The 20436-nt window shown below is 40.5% G+C and overlaps 1 protein-coding gene and 1 long non-coding RNA gene across 3 annotated transcripts in view; one reads left to right on the forward strand and one right to left on the reverse strand.

Moving 5' to 3' along the window:
- Positions 1 to 3394, reverse strand: part of OLFM3 (olfactomedin 3) — a 65867-nt gene extending 62473 nt beyond the window's left edge. Inside the window, exon 1 of the mRNA XM_064455616.1 lies at positions 3096 to 3394. Within this exon, the coding sequence (XP_064311686.1) occupies positions 3096 to 3164 (69 nt within the window). The 5' untranslated portion in view covers positions 3165 to 3394. The remainder of the gene's footprint in view (positions 1 to 3095) is intronic.
- LOC135313986 (uncharacterized) overlaps positions 1 to 20436 on the forward strand; it is a 443735-nt gene that overhangs the window by 201230 nt on the left and 222069 nt on the right. For both annotated transcript variants that reach the window (XR_010373508.1, XR_010373509.1), the window contains one exon: positions 8332 to 8485. This is a non-coding gene — a long non-coding RNA (uncharacterized LOC135313986). The remainder of the gene's footprint in view (positions 1 to 8331; positions 8486 to 20436) is intronic.

Raw genomic sequence — 20436 nt, forward strand, 5'->3', positions numbered from 1 at the left:
TTTTCAAAATTAAACTTAAAAAATGCCATCTAGACTCTGAAACCTGCTGAGCTTGATTCCTACATGCAGCAGCATTACATCACTCTAAAATGCTTATTGGGGTATACTCCTGCGGTTATCAAATGATGGCCAGCAAAAGTAACCCTTACAAAAGAAGTCCACTGTACATACTATGAAGGTCATTACAGAAAACTCCAGGCTTGTAGAAAAGCGGCACAGAGATGCCATCTAGCAGTAACTCTTAGAAATTTCCTAATATTTAATAGTTCCTCTTTCAAGATACTGCACTGAAGTACAGGAAAAAGGAAAGATTTTATATCCCAAGTCCTTTCCTTATAGCTGACTTCCTGCTGAATATCTGGCCACCCTGCTGGAAATAAAACTTTACTGAAATACATGCTCACAAATAATTATATTTTCTTGCATTTTTCTATGTAAATACAGAGAAGAATGAGAATCAAATTAACAGATGTAACATTTAATAAGTCTCTTAAAATTGATGTTCTGTAATTAGCTCTAAGAGTGTTTAAAGTAGTGAGCTGTCTTCCATTTGTCAAAGAAGAATTTCCAGAGCTGGTCAATATTCTAGATCATGTTTAACGGGGTGGGGGCGGGGGGGGGGGGAGGGAGAGGCGGGGGAAGAAATACAAAAGCATGGGCAATAAACTACTATGGTTGAAACAAAATCTTAACGTTCCAGAGACTGTAGAATTTTTTTTTTTTTGTTACATATTTTACCATAAGATGGCGATACTTAAACACTTTACAATCAGTAAATAACCTAGTAAGTTTAGCGTAAAAGCCCTGTCATAATAAGAGTGCCTGTGGGCAGCTCTCTTGAGCCATTGATGGCCTGGTACTAAATCAAAGCTTTTTTCCCCAGGCATTATTTTAAAGTAGTTGATCAGTAAAATAAGTTACTACTTGCATATTAATTACATAGGACACGAATAGGAATGTATTGGGTATACTCTGAAACATCTGATGTGATTTATTTTCATACAGTAGTTTGAATTTGAATAGCTGGATCATTTGTGAGTGTCAAGGGCATGCAGAAAGTTGCCTGTCTACTCATGAGCACATTTCTTTTGGAAAAGAAAGAATTTAACAGCCCTGTGTTTCCTTCAATTACTCTCACATGATATATATGCTTCCCAACCTGCAGGGCACAAAATTACTATTCTGTTTCAATTTAGCATAAAGCAAGATAAATAACAGATAAATTCCATTTCTAAAGTGACATTGCAATCACAACTTGTACTTATTTGCTAAAAAAACCCCGTAAACATTTTATGTATATCATTTTCACAGAAATATGAAATCTGTTGTTCACAGTCAACAAAAAACTAAATGATTATCTACCATATGGCATCTTAAGCAAGGATCTGAGTAACCATTTGATCTCATGTTTTCACTTCTGAAGAGCCAAATTAGCTCTGATAAACGCCAAACTTTGATTAAGGGCTCTTATTTTTACATAATCTTAAGGACTTTTGAGCGTTCTGGCTCATGACCCCTTCACAAAGTTAAAAGAGCCTGCAATAAACATTTTAATATCCTTGAAAATGTCACACAGAGTGATGAATAAAAGGCCATTTTTGTGCCCTCTGCCCAGCGTGCCACAGCAAAAAGGGCTAGGAGCAAAGTTTCAAAAGTTAATTTATGCCAGTTCATTCCAGTGGCTCACCCTGCTTTTTAGTGCCGGATGGTGACAGACACATAAGATGGAGCATTTCTTCCTGTTATTTCGGGGCATCTCTCTGACACCTGAACTAAAAGAATAATTCTGCCAGCTGAAGCTTGCTTGCTTCATTAGTGGGTTTATTCTTCTGTGCCTAGACAGCGGTACAAATTCTGCTTTTCCTGCTTTCACATAGTCTCTGTAAGTCTCTAAACTTTAATAGCTCTCTCTAAGTGTAACAGAAGATAGAAAAATAAAGAAAAATGACTGGGTGGAATCCCGTAATTATCCATTCTATGACCATGTGCTGCTATTCACTCAGATGTGATGTGGAACTCCTGTGCGTTGCCTGATGAGTCTCTTTACAGCCATAGCACTAGCTGATACGTCCAAAATAGCTCCTACTTATTAACACTGACATAATTAATTATTTAGCTAAAGTTATTAATCCTATATCACCTCCTGCTTCTTTAATTTGTCACTGTATCTTACTGGTTAAAAAGCCGTCAGAATACCGCAGCCGTAAATCAGATTTCCTCTGGATTGCTTTTCAAGTTCTATCTTTATATTTTTAAGGGGGAACATTCCTTTTGTATTGTTGGAAACTCAGTACATATTTGTATATGATTAATTTCTGCAATTAATTCCTTTTTTTTAAAAGGGAAAAGCTGGCTGCAAGAGCTGAACGTTGCCTCATATGGTTGTCTGCTCCCTAAACAGTATCATTAAAATGACATTCACCAACAGACAACGTAAATTGTGGCAACGCGGTACGAGCTACTGCTGGTAACGTACTGCAATACTGTGAGAACATTTTCTCTCCTGTTACTTTTTTTAATAACGCTCGCAGTTGCACGATTGCCTGCCACAAAAAGCCAAACGAGACAAGTTCTGCGCCTCCGAGCTGCAGCACCACAGAGGCCAGCAGGCCGAGGGGGTTTCCGTCACCATTCCTCTTCAGCGGCACAGTGCAATTCTGGGCTTTTTAAAATGATTTAATCTAAAGTCACCTTCACAAGCCAGGTTGCACGGCTAACACGTACTGCTTACTTTCACCATCATTTCAGTATCAGACGCGAGCTTTCGGTGACCCGAACACATCTGAAAATAACAAAACTCCGCAGCAGCAGCCTGGAGCGTGGCTGTAGTGCTAAAACCAGCATCTTCACGTGATGCCTCCGGTTCGGGCTCGCAACAAATTCATTTCCAGCCGGAGGCTGTCTATCCCTGCTCCCCCAGTGCCTGGTGCAGTCCCTGGGCGCTATTGATACCTTTGTGCCTTGGGCTGGGTAAATCGCTGGTGGTTTTAGCTGGACAGCTACCGGGGCGCCGCACCGCCCCGGGGCTCCACGCAGCCCCGGGCCACCCCCCGCACCGCCCCCGGGGCGACCTCTGTCCCCGGCCCGGCTCCTACCTGGGAGGGATCGAGGCCGGCCAGCAAGGACAGCAGCAGGAGGTTGAGGATGTTGGCGGGCGCCCTCATCCTGGCGCCGGGGCTGCCTCTCCGCGCCGCTCCCCTCGATCATTCACTCCGCTCCCGCCGCAGCGACCGCGCCGGCAGCCGCGCCTTGTGCCCGCCCGCCCGGCCGAGCCCGACTGGAGGCGGCGGCGGCGGCGGCAGCAGCAGCAGCCGCCCGGGGGACGCTCATTCCGCGGGCAGCCTGAGGGCGGGCAGGCGGGCGAGGAGGGCGCTGCCGGAGCGGCTCGGCGGTCCCGGCCCACCCCCGCCCCTCCCTCCCCTCCGCCCCCGCCAGCCCACCCCAAAAGTTTGGGGACGGGAGATGGCGGGGGTGGCGGGCTGTGCTGAGCTGAGGGGTGGCCGCAGCCTGAGGGGAGTCCGCAGCCTGAGGGGAGCCCGCAGCCTGAGGGGAGCCGCGCCCGGGCCGCCGAGGCGCGCCGGGTCCCGTCTCAGGGGGCGGCTCCCCGCGCCCCTTCCCCAAACCGCCGCGCTGTTCACCTCATGGCGGCGGCGGCTCCTTCCCCCCGGGGCCGCAGGTGCAGCTCTCCTCAGCGGAGCAGCGGGCACCGCGGCCCTGGGAAGGGGGCAAGGGCGGCCGGAGGAGAGGGGCTTCGTCTGGGGGATCCAACCTTCCCGCTCCCCCACCTAGAGGGTTAAGGCTGAGCCCTGCTGAGGGGAAAACCAGCCTCTGCCCCCCGGCTGGGCCAGGAAGGGGCTGTTATGCCTCCCTGCTTCAGCCAAATCTGTGGCGGGAAGGGCTGCGTAGTCGAGGGCTGGTGGAAGGGTGCTTTGGGAGCCCTCCCAAGGGCACACTGTCCTACGCCATCGGGGGTTCCCTTTCCTCAACTTCACCGAGCGTGTTGGTAGCCAGACCGCGCTGGTTTGGCAGCCAAGGCTCCGCCGGGCTCCCTCCTGCCTGCGCGGCAGCTCGCGGTCACCCTTCCGCAGGTACGGGCGAGGAAGGGCACGGACGCGATTTGGCTCCCTCAGGGTTGCGCGTTCGGCATGGCTCAGTATGGCCCAAACGTAGCTCACGCTTGGAGCAGCACCGTCCTGTTGGCGTGGGCAAAGGATGTCAAAGTTTCCATTATTTACCCCTTACAAGACTCAAGCTTGTGATCTATGGTCAGGGTAACCCTATTGATAAGATTATAGCTAATGTTGTTTTAACTGAGGTTTTCAACTGTGTGGTTAAAATGTGTTAGCTTAGCAGGTGGCAATTTTTTGGTCTTCGTTAGGTTCTCTGGGGTCTATATTGTGTACTTTTTCAGCAGCTAGCACAGAAAGGCCCACGCTGTTGTGGATTTTTTAGGTGCTGTGTAATCTTAAGAGAAAAGTAGGATAGAAATATCCTTAAAGAAGCAAGACTTCAGTGTCAAAAAAACCCAAAAAACACACACAAACCCAAACCAAAATCCAGCCTTGTGAGGGTGTTTTGGTGGAGTGTCTGTTAGGATGAGTAGGGACAGGGCATGGTTTTCTAACTTACCCTCTCCAAGATTGGTGTCTTTTGTCTTCAGGAGTTAAGACCACCGCTGAAAGACAAACGGAGCAGAAACTGTTCTGCCCACGTGCTATCTGAAAAGATTGCATATCTTTGGCATAATGTTCCCAGATCAAAAATGCCAACTTTTCCTGCAGTGGCTTATTATGTTTTTGAGTTCTGAATTTCTTCTGGGATTAAGATAACCGGGTTTTCTGTTATGAGTGAATCAAAATTCATGTTTTATGCTACAAGGACTTAGAGAAGCCCCCTTTCGGTCAGCAGTATCCTTTACAAAGATAGTGTCTTTCATTTCCGTGGAAGGTAGATCTACGAAGTGCGGTTCCTTATGACAAGGAAAGGAAATTATAGAATTATGAATGAGCTTCCGTTGACATTCCAGGGTCTACAATGGAGAGAGAAGCCTCTCTGATGCAGACTCTATTGAATTCCTTTCTACAAAGAAAATATGAAAAAGGTACAGAAGGGAGACTAGGGTTTGGTGGGGCTTTTTTGTAGAAAAGATATAAAAGCTCTTTTTTTCTATGAAATAATGATAAAAAATATAGAAAGGGACAGTTGCATCTATAAATATGGATTCAATAATCAACAAAGTAATGGTACCAAAGCACTGAAAATCTGAGGTTCTCCAGATGACAGAGGGAATGGTGTTTTCAAAAGAAACAATTTCTTGTGGAAAAAAAGAACATAGATTCTAAAGCCACAAAGGCAGGAATGAAGGTCTTTGGGTCTTTTCTAGAGTACCTCACTGACTAGTTCTCTTATTTTCCTGACCTTTGATTTCCCTTTCCCTACACTTTCCTCCCCTTCCCTCTTTCAGTCTATCAGAGATAAAAATGACAAAATATATGAACTGTGAAATTAATCACAGAATGCAAATTTTCTAGAGAGCTTCAGCTATGCGATATGCTTGTCCACTTCCTGATGCTGCTTGGAATATCCGTCTTTGAAATCAGTAAAATATTGAAGAGTACAAGTTAAAAATAAAACAAGTGGTCCCCCAGGCCCCTGAAAAAAAGTGAGACTTCAGATCTGAACTCCTCAGATATTTTTCATGTGTTACAAAGTAATAATTTGTTTGATATATGAAAAGGTACCAAAATGTGTTTCAAAAGAATGGCACGAAGTGACCCAATTCTGTTTTGCTTGATTTTAACAATCCATCAAGAAGAAAAAGCAAATCTGTAACAGACCTAGTCCTCTACCCTCTAGCAACATGACAAGTCAGTTTTTTACCAGAAAAGGCTGTCTGAAGAGTGGTGAGAATCCCTAGCAATTAGGACCTGAAATAATTTGGTTTGTTAAAATGTATCTGGAAAAATTAAACAAAATCCAAGTGCGTACGAGAAGTGTTTATTTCTGCTGTATGCCCTAAAGTGGCAAGGGAATACCTGATTCTGAAGATCTCTCCTAAGGAAGCTTTTAATCATCCTTGAAAGCTATGAAATTCTATGTGAACTACATTTCTTCTTGAATTCTTTTTATGGGGATGGCTGCAGTCAGGGTGAAATACTCAGTCAGGAGAGAGAAGAAAAGAGAGGTCAGAAGTGTTCCTGCAGGCGTCGGTGACAGAGTATCAGCAAAATGGAGGCCCGCTGGATACGGCTTGTCTGGGTAGTGAAGGATATTCTCAGTGTGTGGCTAAAGTTATAGCGCTTCTTTTTCCACGCCATATTGCAAGATGTATTGCCAGCGGTTGGCATAAGACAGATACTTGTTCATTTGGGTACGCTGGGAACTGAAGTTGATAAATTGGATGTAGGTACGGAATTTTATATAAATAAGTTCCAAGTTCTGCAGTCTGAGTTTGACAGCTCAAAAGTACTGATGGGGGTTATGATAAAAGACAACATACATATGCATATCTGGAAAGACAATCTTTACATTTTTTATAGCAGGTCACATTTGAAAACTGGGTTTTTAATTGCAGTGCTATAAAATATTGTTTCTAGACAAGAAAATTTTTCACAAAATCAGTCTTATACTTACACTGAGTATTTCATGGGTGTTGAATTTTCTGCTAAGTTAGGGAGGTGGTTCAGATTTGGAATTTTAGGCATTCTCCATATTTATTGTAAGAATGAAAAGTTCAGGGAGTTGGGAAGACGGCTTGAATACTGACCCTTGTTGACTTTAATGGAGCTGAAATACCCCTGGAGAGTATAAATGTCTCTCTCATTACATAAGATATTTTGGTATTTCAATGAGACTAAACGAGAAAAAGATAAGAACAAAATTGAGCTATCAGTGATATAAAAGCTAAATGTTTATGGTACATGTTATATTTGATTACATTTGTATGGAACTTGAGAGGAGCAGAGTGTTTGAAGTGTTGTTAAATCAGGTGAACAGAAAAATCAGCAAAATACCAATTCATTTAATTTAGCCAGTGAAGAATATATAGGTGTTAAATAAAACACAGAGGTATTGCATATATGGGACAAAATTCAGGACTACTGTGAATTATTAAATTTGCTTATATTTGGATAGGTTTTGCCATCAGGTGGAAATATAGTTCAGAGTTATCAGTCACGTAAGGACTTGAGTCATCTTTTCTGGAACCTGTCAATGCCACAACTTCACTTCCTAATCTATATTGCTATATCGGTTAGTTACAATATTGAAATGGGGTTTTAGAAGCATGTTCTATCAGTGTAACAGCCCTAGCGATGATCACTTTACTAAATAGAATTGTACAATTAGGACAAGGCTGAGCATTTTTTGAAATCCTACCGATACCTTATGTGTGGCTTTTGTAATTTTGAATATCATAAAACTTAAGGATTAAGATTCTCTTTTAAAAGATCACCAGGACAGTAAATGTATGCTTGATGAACTCTCTGCTGTTCTTAAAATTGCACAATCCCATAGAATAAGTGAAACTTGGAGAACTAAGGTGGAAATATGTTTTATTTCAGAATTCTCGTGCAGTTAGTAAAATCTGGTCAGTTGTGTAATAGAAATTTGGTGTGGCTGTCAGATTTTGAAAATAAAGAAGGTACAATTACTCAGTGTGAATAGGATTAATATAATTTTTGAACACTAAAATATTCAGCTGCCATGATTTAAAATTGAATATTACCTCTAAAAATATAGGATTTGTGGTGTGTCAGGTCACAGTTGAAGTACAGCTAAGTAGCTGATGATCAGAAAATTAATTCCCCAGCTAAGTCTTAGGAATCTGTAGAATGTGATATTAAACATTTCTTCTAATTTAGAACGTAACGTATTTTGCAAATGCATACCGCAAAAGTAACGAAGACAGAGCAGTATGCTCTATGATGACACGTTTATGAATTTATTTTGATAGTAATTTTAATTCTCTCAATGTTTATATGCAAGCAGAACTACTTTGTGTCTCACAGCATATATATAGATGTTTATTGTCCAGAGCGTCATAGTAAAGAGGCTGCTGGCAATATTCCGTGTCACAACATTGTTTGTGGGAATTGAAAGGACCCAAGTATCCTCGGCTATTGATTATGGGTGCTCCTGGGGCTCAGCATCCTACAGGACTGGCTCTCAGAATAATAAAAATAACATGGAATCACTACTAAAAGTTCTCTTGCAATACCAATCTTTGTCCTAATCACTTAAGGGCACAAGTACTTAGAAGAAAGATTAGGTCATGATTATAAATTACGATGCAAACATTCTGATGGATTCTATGTTCTGTTCTGTTTTGAGGTTGTGAATGCTGCCTTCATACCTGCTATCTTCCCCAAATCAAGAATCGGTGTACCTAATGCCTCACGCCTGTCTTCTGTGAGGAAACTTCTGCTGGAATGGAGAAAGAAACGTTTGCGTAAGAGCTTGTCACAAAGACAAATGACCTTGAGAGGTGGGTGTTTTCTGTAATACAGTAATTCATTGCTTTGATTTTTAATCAGTTTCCGTTTTCAGAAGCACCTAGCGGTATGGTACTGCTTGTGGCACTACTGCAATATTCATGGGTCTGTCCCATGCACCAAGAAGGATGCTTGTTATAGCTGGTGACATAAGCTTGGGCGCTGTTATGATAATTTTTTGTTAGTTGACACATATTTGATATTTTAGTTCTAGCTGGGTGCTAGAATATAACTAATCTAAAAAAAAAAAATCACCCAAGCTGATGCTTACCGGCATTCCTCTGGTGCTTCTGTAGGACTAGATTCTGAACGCTGATGTAGGATCGTGGCTGTGAAAGGTACGTGTCAGTATTCTCTCTGAGTCAGTTTGAGTAGGGAGGTGGCTTTTTAACAGGTAAATGTTAGGAAGAGAAATATTTTAAAAAGGTGTTGTGGTTTACTTCATACAACATTTATTAGGTTCCAGAGTAAGTCTTTCTAAAAAGTAAATTGGTGTGTCTCTTGGCAATTATCAGATGGTATCTGCTCTTTTTAATCTATGAGGAGATTATCCAGGTGATACACTACTTGTCATGAGTGAAGAGACCTCCAGACTAGCTCCATCCACGTCTCGAAGCAGTGTAGCTGTGCTGACTGAGTTGCACTGGGTAGACTTAACAGCTCAGCAGATTCTGCATTCCACAATGTACAATGTCGTTTGTTTTCCATTTTCTCATTACAGTATAAAATTTAGGAGACTATAACTTGCATGTGGGACATGTCATCCCTTTTTTATCATATTCCGTTTGTGCAGCGTTACACAAAATGCTTGAGAGTTGGCTCTAGTTTTGTTTTGATTGTAGTCCTATCCTGTTGCACAGCAGCAACAGAGGGACAGATTAAGTGATTCCATTCATTCCAACTGCAGTCTTTCATAGCTTTGGCTATGGTACGCGGTCACAGTAAAGACAGTATCTCTTCTTTAGAGAAGAAAATTTATGAGGATTTTCTTCAGTTTTCTGTAGGATATCAGCCCATTTGTAAATTCTGGAGGGAATAACTGAATTAAATAATCCATTTAAATAATTGTAACAAACCTATGCTTTGAAGCAAAAGGTCTTGTACCATGCACCGGTACACTTTAGGGGCTGACCTGCTGGAGAGCGTCTCTGCTGAGAAGGCCCTGGGGGTGCTGGTGGGCAGCGAGGTGACCCTGAGCCAGCACCGGGCCCTTGGGGCCAAGGGGCCAGCGGTGCCCTGGGGTGCATGGAAAGGAGCGTGGCCAGCAGGGCGAGGGAGGTTCTCCTCCCCCTCTGCTCTGCCCCAGTGAGGCCACATCTGGGGGGCTGCGGCCAGTTCTGGGCCCCCCAGTTCCAGACTGACAGGGAACTGCTGGAGAGAGTCCAGCGGAGAGCTACGAAGGTGGTCAGGGGCTGGAGCATCTCCCTTGTGTGGAAAGGCTGAGAGACCTGGGTTGGTTCAGCCTGGAGAAGAGAAGGCTGAGGGGGTATCTCATCAATACCTATAAATATCTGAAGGGCGGGTGTCAGGAGGATGGGCCGGGCTCTTTCCAGCAGTGCCCAACGCCAGGCCAAGGGGCCACGGGCACAAGCTGGAACACGGGAAGCTCCACCTGAACATGAGGACAAACCCCTTCCCTGTGCGGGTGCCAGAGCAGGGGCACAGGCTGCCCAGAGAGGCTGTGGGGTCCCTTCCCTGGAGACATTCACCCCCCGCCTGGACGCGGCCCTGTGCCCCTGCTCTGGGGGTGCCTGCTCACGCAGGGGTGGGATGGGGTGAGCTCCAGAGGGCCCTGCCAGCCCTCACCTTCTGTGGTTCTGTGGTTCTGTTTTCCCTCCTACTGTGGTTTACATTCCAGTAAATTTGTTGGTCTTTTAAACAGCTATCCCTCATTTACAACTGGTGTATCTGGAAAGTGAACCTACAATATCTGATATTCAGGAAGCATAAAAGCTATAAATACCACATGTTTCAAGCCATAAGGAAACCCTTTTTCACCATTAGGACAGTCAAGTAGCAGAACAGGTTGCCCAGCAAGGTAGCACTGTCTGTATCCTTGGGGGTTTTCTAGACCAGATTGAATAAAACTCTGAGCTCTGAGTAACCAGGTCTGACTTCACAGCTGAGCCTGCTTTGGGTAGCACTATGGACTGGAGGCCTCCTGAGGTCTTTTCCAGCCTGAGTTATCCCATGATCCCGTATCAACGTGAACAGTGGTGATCTGCACAACTGGCTTGCCTCTTCTGCTGTGGTTGGGACTTGGAGCCGCCTGCCTTATCGCTCAACCTATCTGAGAAAAAATAGGTCCTGTGTTTCCCGTCAGTATATATTTTTGGACCAATACGTATATAATATAGTTTTATGTGTGTATACATATGCACATATTTTTATGTGTCTATATATAGTTTTAGACCAGTTTGATGTATATTTTTATTTACAGGAACAGTAGTGTACAAATTACTAAGTTTTCTAATTTGGTGCGGTTTTATTGGAAATCAAAAAGAAAAGAAATGTACAGAGTTTTGGTGTGCCTCTGCTTTTTTTCCAGAAGATAGTTATAGTTTTTGTGAGAATGGTATCAAGCTTTCTCATAATTATTTTTTTTTAAAAAAGCCACTCCTCTGTGCTGGCCCCTGACCATTGTTTTGCAGGAACTTTGATTTATACATTATTGGCACTTATTTTTTAATCTCAAGCCAGAGGAGAGCTCTTTAAATCAGGGTAACAGTGAGGCTTGACAGTGAGGTACATAAACTATGAACTTCCTTGCTCACATCTGCACTGTGTGAGTTTTTATATAAATCTTATGATCTTTTTGAATATACCCTAGCTCCAGCTGTTAAGCAGTGGGCTCAAAACCAAAGCTTTAATGAATTCTCTGAGATAGTCTCCTTTTTAATTTTAAACCTGTGTGTCAAAGAAACATGAGACGCTACCAATGGTCTTACAGAACCTGAGTGGTCTCTATGTGACTTGTGAAATAATCTATGAATGAGGGGTTTGGGAACACATTTTTTGGAAGGCTTTACCTGACTTTTCTTTCAGAGAGAGTAGTACAAATCCCTTGCTGTCATACTCAGCAGATGGCAGCACGCATGTTAACTGGCTGGGTGTCTGCTCAAATTGTTAAGCTGCCATGCCATATTGACTAGCAAAGTAATTAATTTGTCAGTGTCTTTAAGGTCAATCACAGTGGAAGCTTTCAGTGTGTTAATGTAAAAGAATCATCTTCGCCCTGAGGGGGCACTATCACAGCAGGTAGGAATTCTTTGTGGAATTGTATCGTTTTCTTCCTAGAACACAACTGTGTTGGAAGAAGGAAAATGTATAAAGCCAGTAGAGTGCAGTTCAGGACCTCAGTGTTTCAAACATTAAAGCGCAGATGTAACACTTCCACACGTGCGTACGTGAGTGGTACCAGGATCAGGGCTTGGGGGCAGGCTCATGAAAGGTCGTGCAAAAACCGTAAATAATGCCATGACCAAGCAAATGTTTAGGTGTGACTTTTCAGTAGCAATACTCGTGTCCTTTGAATTTGGCCAGGTTTTTGTGTAATACCACATCAAGCGAGGGGTAGATGCCATATTACCAAACCCCTGCACATGAGCAATGAGGCTCGTGATAACTGTGTAAGACAAGTTGCCATGTCAGGTGGAAAACCCCCTCGATTTTCCAGTCTACACAGGAGATTGCAAGGATGGTGTTTTCCATTATAGTGTTCTTATCAGACTTGCAGAAGCAGGAATAATGGGGTACTGAAGACAAAATCTGAATTCTGTAGCTATGCTGAATTTTGGCCAGGGCTCTTAAGGTGAACATGGGTGAAAAATGTGATAGGCTTTTGATTGTTGCTGAACGTTGGAAATTTGCACTTTATCTAGAGCTGAACATATTGTAAGAATGGAATTTGCCATTATTTTCTATGTCCAATTTTATCTTACCTGTGATTCTTTTTATTCCTTTCTAACTATTCAGGCAGCATTTCTTCTGTTTGTGTGAGTTTGTAGAAGCTGAATTTTAAGGCCTATTGACAATATTTGTGTAAATATGAAGAGAAGCTGGTGTGTTGCTATCTTGCACTTCTTTAAGAAAGGTTAATGAAATAGTGCATCATCTACCAAAAAAGATCATTATCATGTGATCTAAAAAACCAACCACACAGGCTACTATTAATTTATTAGTGTTTATTACTAAGTACTGTGAAGTACTGCATGCCTCACAAGAAATCTTAAAGTTAAAATTTGTTCAGAAAACTGTGAAAATGTAGGAGAACACCAGTTCTGCTCGGTAATTTGCTGAAAAAATGTTCACTGCAATTTAGGCACTTTCTGCAGCAGCCTAAGTTCCTGACCCTGGAGAGATTTATATGCATAGTAATAAACATGGATAAAATCCATTGAGGTGGTAGGAATGTTGTCTCTCTTGATTTCCATCAGTGTGAAGTGGTGGCATTTGTTATGTATCAAATGAAATCCGTTTGTAGATTTTTGGAAAAATACGGTCTTCATTTAATTTTTTTTTCCCCAACTCTGAGACAGACTTAGTTTTGTGATGTTTGCGGAACCTTATGAAAAAAATAGTAATTTTAAATGGTTTTCTAGTCCCAGACAGAAAGGAATTTGCTTACATCTTGATTTATTTTAGTCCTAGACTTTTCTACACTTCTATAAAGTCATGCCTGCCTCATACTAAGTTCCTACTTACGTTTAGCTTGCTTTGTCTTTATATTGGCAACTAGCTTTCTCCAGAAGATTAAGGAGCTTGGTGATAAATACAAACCTACTACTGTAAGGGTCTCCCTCAAAATGCAGGAGGAACTGCATAAGGTAATATACTGTAAGATCCCCGTTCTACGTGAAATGTCTGTAAGGAATAACATGTTCCTTAAATCCAATTGTATGTGTTAGAGAGGAAAGGTGGCAGGTGAATGATTTATCCAAAAACTTAATTTTACTTAATTACATTTTGAATTTCACACTTGCTTCGTGTTCGCTTGCTCTTCATCTCTAAACTTCTTTTCCTGTGCTATGGGAATAGAAGATTGGCGTTACAGGAGAAAATATGACCCCCAAATGACTCTCTTATTCTTGGTTTGGGTGGCTTCTTGCAATATTCATGAAGAATAATGTGGACAATGATGGCGAAGTCCTGATGAACATGATATAAATGGATTTTGTAAGTTTGTGGCTCTGTGTGTGTGTGTGTAACTTGAATATCCTCTCCTTTGTAAGTCAGACTGTATCCCACTTCAGTATTTGCAACTGGCACTGAAAACACAACTTTAAAATGGGAGACAGAACGATATTTTTCATTAGTCAGTGACCTCAGAGGGAAGGAAAGGCAACTGAGAGCACTATGAAAATCTCGGTGCGTTACTGCTCCACTGCTGTCACTGTGTGATAAATATTGACATTTACATGAGAACAAATTGAAACTTCAAAAATTTCTATTTCATGGAGAATTGATATTTTTGACATTTAATTCTGTATCAGTCAAAATTTATCCAAAACATTTCATTCAGAACTACATTTCAGCAAACAGGTACATTTTTATACTACTGTTGATATTCCTGAGATTTTTTGAAGATGTTTAATGAATAGTTTTCATGGAATTTGTATTATTAAGCACTTCCTTTTAGTTCTTTTATTTTCCAGCAAAGTTTGTCATTTTAATAATGCTTCTCAGATAAAGTTCTGTGTGAAAAGATGAAGAAAAGCAGAAGTAGTTTTTCTCTGTAATGATTAAAGACCAGCTATTATACCATGCTATGCTTTTGAATACTGATCTTGGAAAGAATATGATATAGAAGCTGATTTGACAGTGTGAGTACAAGTAATGGCGTACAGGGCATTTTAAAGTTCTTTATAAAAGTTTTGAGAAATATGTATGTTGAACTTGAGAGAAACAGCTATTGATTGAAATTTGTCAAAATCATTCCTTTTCTTGAGTTAGGATTATTTTTTAAAAAAAAAATTAAAGTAATATTTTCCATCTTAAAAGATTTCAATGAAAAATTTCAGAGGATTAATTACTTTGTGTGCCATCAGAATATTTTTACATTTTTGTGTTGTTAATCTGGCTTGCTAGATTGTGGTATATTTTTATTCTTCTATTGATAATTTTGATTGCTCATTTCAGTCAGGTTGTGACATATTTTAAAACTTTTATTTAAAAATTTAGTTAAGTGACATTTTTAACCCTAACAAAACAAAATCAAAAAGTACCCTCCAAACTCTGACTAAAACATGTTTGTAAAATGGAAGTTATTACTGTAGAAAAAGAAAGAAAAGAAGGTAAATAATTCATTTGAATGTGCATTTTGAAAGGCATATGATTTTTCCCTATATTTCAACCAACTCTAAAAGATAAACACACAGAATTTGGAGTTCACAGATTCAGAAAGTGAGGTAACACTGTAGTGCCTTACACCACTTAGAACCATGGCAGGAATCTAAGCACTACTGCAGTTCAAATATTAATGTAACACTGCTTTGTTCAAATAATGTTATAATATGGCTTTGGTTTGGGATTTCCTCTCAGTATTAAAAAAAAAAAGGTTGGGTTTTTTTTAGTTTTGTTTTGTTTTCAGCAGAGACAAACATTTTTGTCATGAGCAGCCTTTGTGCTGGGAGTCACCTGCGTCTTGCAGATTCTTTGCGTTAGGTGCGGGAGCAGAAGATATTTGCAACTGTAGTGTGCTTTCCCACTGGGTCGCTCCGGGTTCCAATTTGGCAGTGCAGTGGCTCAAGTAATTTGCTCTTTGATTCACATCTCTCCTTATCAACAGACAAGCTAATGCTTAGGTTGGCTCTGGCAGATGTACACGCCATTTAATTAAACAGCAGGAGGATTTCTTCAGCCATATTTTTGTGAACGCTGCTCTTGACCAATACAAATATCGTGGGGTTTCATTTTATTATTATTCTGAAGCTATTTGCCAGTTTGGTAGAGCCAGTGTAACTTCTCCAAGGGGTGTGTATAACCTTCAGCTAGGTTTTGAAATCAGCAGCGACGCCTTGTGAGTGTATCCTATTGCAGTTGCGGCCCTTGGGATGTTTTACAGGACTGGTGATGTCCATCTGTGCGCGCATCAAATATACACATATTAAATACAATTTTTAACTGGTTAATATCTAGAGCTAAGCCTAGAATTGGGTATTCCACTTGGCTAGTGCTTTTAGTGTGATCCTTTGTTCAGCTCCAACCTGTTGGAAATTACTTATATTCTAATTTTCTGGTGAAGACACCCAAGGCAGAGTGTACGATGTTCCTGAAGTTATGTTAAACAGCTGAAGTCTGATCAAAAATTTTCAGTGGGTATTAAAGATCAATGATTAATAACATAGATAATGACAAATTTTTAGTGACACATTTGTTTACAAGAGGAATGTGGGAGTGTAAGGATCATTGAATCCTGGTCCTGGTATTGCCTGTGACCCTTTTGCAAGAAAATTAAGCTCCATGCTGAAACTAGCTGGAGGGTTTATAAAGGTAGATGTCCTAGAGCGTCATAGCCAATCTGTGAAGCAGTCTTTAATCTGACCTGAATGAATAATTGAAACATTCCAGGCAAATGACTGGGAGGGTGAATGTGGAGGTGGAAAGCATTTCTCACAGCAGAAGGAGTCACAGTGGCTAAGTAGGTCAGATAGAATGGTGTAATAAATGAGCGCTTGGGCTAGGAGCCTGAAAATTTTACAACAACTAACTCTGCTTCTGGTGTTACCCCTAGAATGTAATTTCTGGTGACTTCATATTCCCCACACTGTTAAGGAAGCATCAGTAATGGTTTATTAAATGATTTGGAAATAGAAATACCAAATTTCAAATCTGTTAGTCTCAAGAGGAGAAAAATGCAACCCAACCCACATGTGATGAACCAGACATCAGGAATGGGAGCATTCTACAGTTCACCTTTTAAGCCTGGGTGACAGACACGTGGAAAGCTCAGTGGCAAGGCTTCTGGTGGCCTCTTTTTTAATCTTCTTGCCATCCTCCAGTAAAACCAGCACAGTCATAAAGGAAACACACTGTGTTTCCATTCCGTGTTTCATATTGTGGAGGCTTCCTTTCTACACCTGTCCTTTGAGAACTTAACTCCAGTAATACAGGATATAATGGGTTTTTTTTCCCAACTAATTGATTTCTGCAGTTAATATGGAGTGAGTGTGAGTTCAGGTGGATCTTCTGTAAAAAGAACAAACTATTGTGATATATTTGACAGGATTTAGCTAATATGATGCACAAATTGGTGTTCCTGTCATTCTACAAGTGTATTAGTTCCTTAACTGATTAAAGAAGACTGGAGAGAAAGGAAAACTTTATTCGCATAATAACTTCTATTTTTCTTTTAATTGTGTTTGAAGACAAACATTTGCTTTCTCATGTTTGAGCTTGTTACAAAACAAATGCCAATGTAAAGCTACAGCTCGGAATATTAATGTAACAGAAGAATAACTTGAAGAAAGAAAAACAATTATCTGTAGATCAGACAGTCTTAAAGTCTTTTCAGAGACAGACTTTAAACATTAGTTTTGGCTAATTCATTCAGCAAAAAAACCCCAACAGTTTGGACCGCTGTAAGCTTTCAGTCTGATTCCATTACAGCTGTCACTCAGCTGGGCTGAGATGCTTACAATCAAATTATAGGTTATTGGCACTGACTAGGGCAATAGTACCGAATATTTTGCATATAAATCCACTGCAGTGGAAATTCTGTTTACCATACAGAAATGATCAAAACTGTTCAAATTATTATAGTCAGTTTTTGCGCACAGACATTTCATACTTTAATGCACTCAGGCACAGTATGAAAAAGAAGGAAAATTTCTTTTTGGCCAGAACTGTGAGATTATCCAGGAAGACAATGATAAAAGCTTATAAATCCATAATGGCTTACAAATTCTGTATGTGAATTAGTTATTTGGAAAGTTTCTGAAGTCCTTACTGTGTTAATGAAATATTTGCTGTGGGCATCTATTGGTTTAATTTAATAACTGGATGGTAGAAATTACAGAGAAGGCAAACGATGGCTGCAGACGAACTTCTGACGGGATTTAAGATACAACCCTGAATTGGTAGTTGAGAAGGTGCTGTTTCCATCTGCCAGGGAACATGTATAGGACTTCTGTTGCTAAGGTATGAGGCTTAAGTTCAACAGAATGTTAATACTTGAAAATAATTGTCCAGAAGGAAAAAAAAGTTATGCTTTTTGGAGAACTGCTTCGACTGTAACAGACTGACAAGAGATGAACTATGTTGGAAAGTCTTTGGGTTGACTAGCTCGTTTTTGTTTGGACTCTTTCCTGCAGGGGAAAAAAGCAATCACATTGTTTGTTCCCTCCTTCATCTTCCCTTTATGTTTTTGAAATGAGATATTGGCTAATTTCATCCAAATTTAAGAGAGGGATAAACGTGTCAAAGAAATTAATTTCATACTGGCTTTGGGGCAAAAAGTATTCGCGGTGTTAGAGAGGGCAGACCTACGTTAGCACTGACCTCAGAGAAGAGGTCTTATATTTTGCTGTTCTGTTTGATTCGCTAGCTAGGAGATCGGCAGTTCTTTCCTTCTGAACTAGTCATGGGCCAAAGGAATCTCTTACACATCTGATCTTGAGAAGTCCTTGGACAAGCATACTTTGAAAGAGAAGGGTTCTTAATCTTTTCTTATGCTGTCTCGAGGTAGGAGTATCTTCAGCTGGAGCTGATGACATCGATTTGGTGGTTCCTTTTGAATAATCCAGTTTCTGTGTACAAATGCTTGGAAAAAGAATATCTGGAATTTAACAGATGGATGCCTGTATGTATACTGTGTAGGTCTGTGACAAAATATGTTAGAATATAGGACTAAATTTTATTACGTTATAGACCTGTAGCTATCACTTGTGTTCAAACACTTTTGAGTTATGGTTCGGATAAAAGAGTAACGTTACCTTTGGAACGGCAGCCTGACCGGGCTAGCGTATGGACGTTGCCCCCTTACTCCGGCAGATTTTATATGAATGTGGTTGGCTGCGTTCTAAAATGTAATTTCACAATGAATTGTCTTCACCTAAATTAACAGGCATTCTGCATATTTTGACGGTTTGAAAACACTGAACTAGAAGCCCTTGATTTGATTATCAAGGGCTATTCTAAACTGAGAAAATGTTTTACCTAAATAGATTTAGAAAATTATTTCTTTGAAATATATTGACATTACTCTAAAAATTAAAAACTACCTCTTTCCAAGCTCGACAGAAATCTTGCTCAAAGTTTTTTAACAGTCTCTTTTTTCCCAAAGTATTAAATGATAGCTGTTAAAAACATGGTAAGGATTTTTATGTGACTTGAGCCGCTCATTCTGTGAGACTGACTGAAACAAGAAGATCAAAGCAGGATCAAAGGCACCCATATAAGACAAAACTCAGATATAAGCAGTAGGTGTTTTCTCAAGAAGCTTTGCGTAAGACAACAAAGATTTGTAGAGATGGCACAGCTCTCCAGGCGAGTGAAGGAAGATATTAGAAGTACTTACGTAAAATTTTGCTATTTGTATTTCAGAGCTTCCAACGGTATTCTTCAGAATAATATACAGTCAGGTGGGTTGAAAAGTTGCCTGTGAAGCTGTTTCTATTAATTTATTTTTGTATGTATATAACTTATGTATGCACAGAGGAGACTAAATGGACCAGTTTTCATGCTTTTGGTAAACAGTCTTCAGTCTTCGTGAGGAAAAATGGTGTTGGTTTGGTGATTAAGAGAGCATCACTCAGAAGGAAATCTTTCCTATCAGTCCTGATATTTTCTGACCCGGTCAGTTATAGATCTTTTCAAAAGTTTGAAGTGGTAGCTTAGAAAATGTTTATGCTGCAGATATTTATTAATTATACATGTAGCAGTGGGAATGAAGGTAAAAGAAGAGGAGGGACTGTGAACAGAAGTGTAAAAAGAGGGAAAGTAACTAAAACAAAAGTGTTGAGTGACAAAACAATACGGAAAACAAAACAAATCCAAAACAATTACATACAATTTTCATAACTTCTCATTACCTGCTGAGGCTAAAAAGCCCCAACCTTAAGCACATCCTAAAAACACATGCTTTACTGAATTTGTATTATTTTGAATTGTGTTATACATTTTGGCTTTCAACTACAGCTGAAGATGCAGAAATACTCCCATAGCACTGTGTTAATAATATTTCTAATGAACTCTTAATTAGCAAAGGCTTGCTGCAGAGTGATGTAACCCTGTTGCATGGACATAGTTCTTTTTTACAAGTAAGGCATTTAATAATTCCGGATAGTGAGCTGACGTGAAATTTAGGAACCTTTTGAGAGTAGTATGCTGTTCCCAAGAATCTTGGTTTGCTGTTTTCATACACCTACTGCTGACATGCAAGTCGCTCTTATTCGGTGTAAATGACACCTATAACATGCATCGATGGCTAAGAGAGCTCTGCCTATTCTGTAAGTAACACAGAGCCTTAGAAATGCTTAATGTCACTTAACTTTCAGGCAGAAGAAAACAACCCCTTAAGGTATGGTTGTTGCTTTTTTTTTTTTTTTTTAAAGATCTACAGTGATTTTACAAGTTAGTTTAGTTGCTCAGATGATGATTAAGTATCCCTTATGCTGGAAAATATTCCAGTGTTGATATTTTTGTTGTCTGTGTTATGTCTCAACCTTTGAGTCATAGTCAGAATGGAATGAAGACTGTCTCTTAGGTTGAGAAGATGCTCTGCACGAAAGTGCACCCACTGTATTGCTGTGATAAAGCAGTGTCAGAAAATACGTGTGAGCTAAACTGCCAAAGATGGAACCTCAGCTGGGTGTAGTGAAGAGTATGACTAGCTGGAATTTGCCCCGTCTACGTGGGTAGTGCAAAGTTTACTCAGTTCTTACTTTTTACCTGTGGTGCCAACCTGATGACTTTACCTATCCATTTTTAATTGTGTATGTAAGAG

The sequence above is a fragment of the Phalacrocorax carbo genome, chromosome 6 (genome assembly GCF_963921805.1).
Source record: "Phalacrocorax carbo chromosome 6, bPhaCar2.1, whole genome shotgun sequence".
Classification (NCBI taxonomy): domain Eukaryota; kingdom Metazoa; phylum Chordata; class Aves; order Suliformes; family Phalacrocoracidae; genus Phalacrocorax; species Phalacrocorax carbo.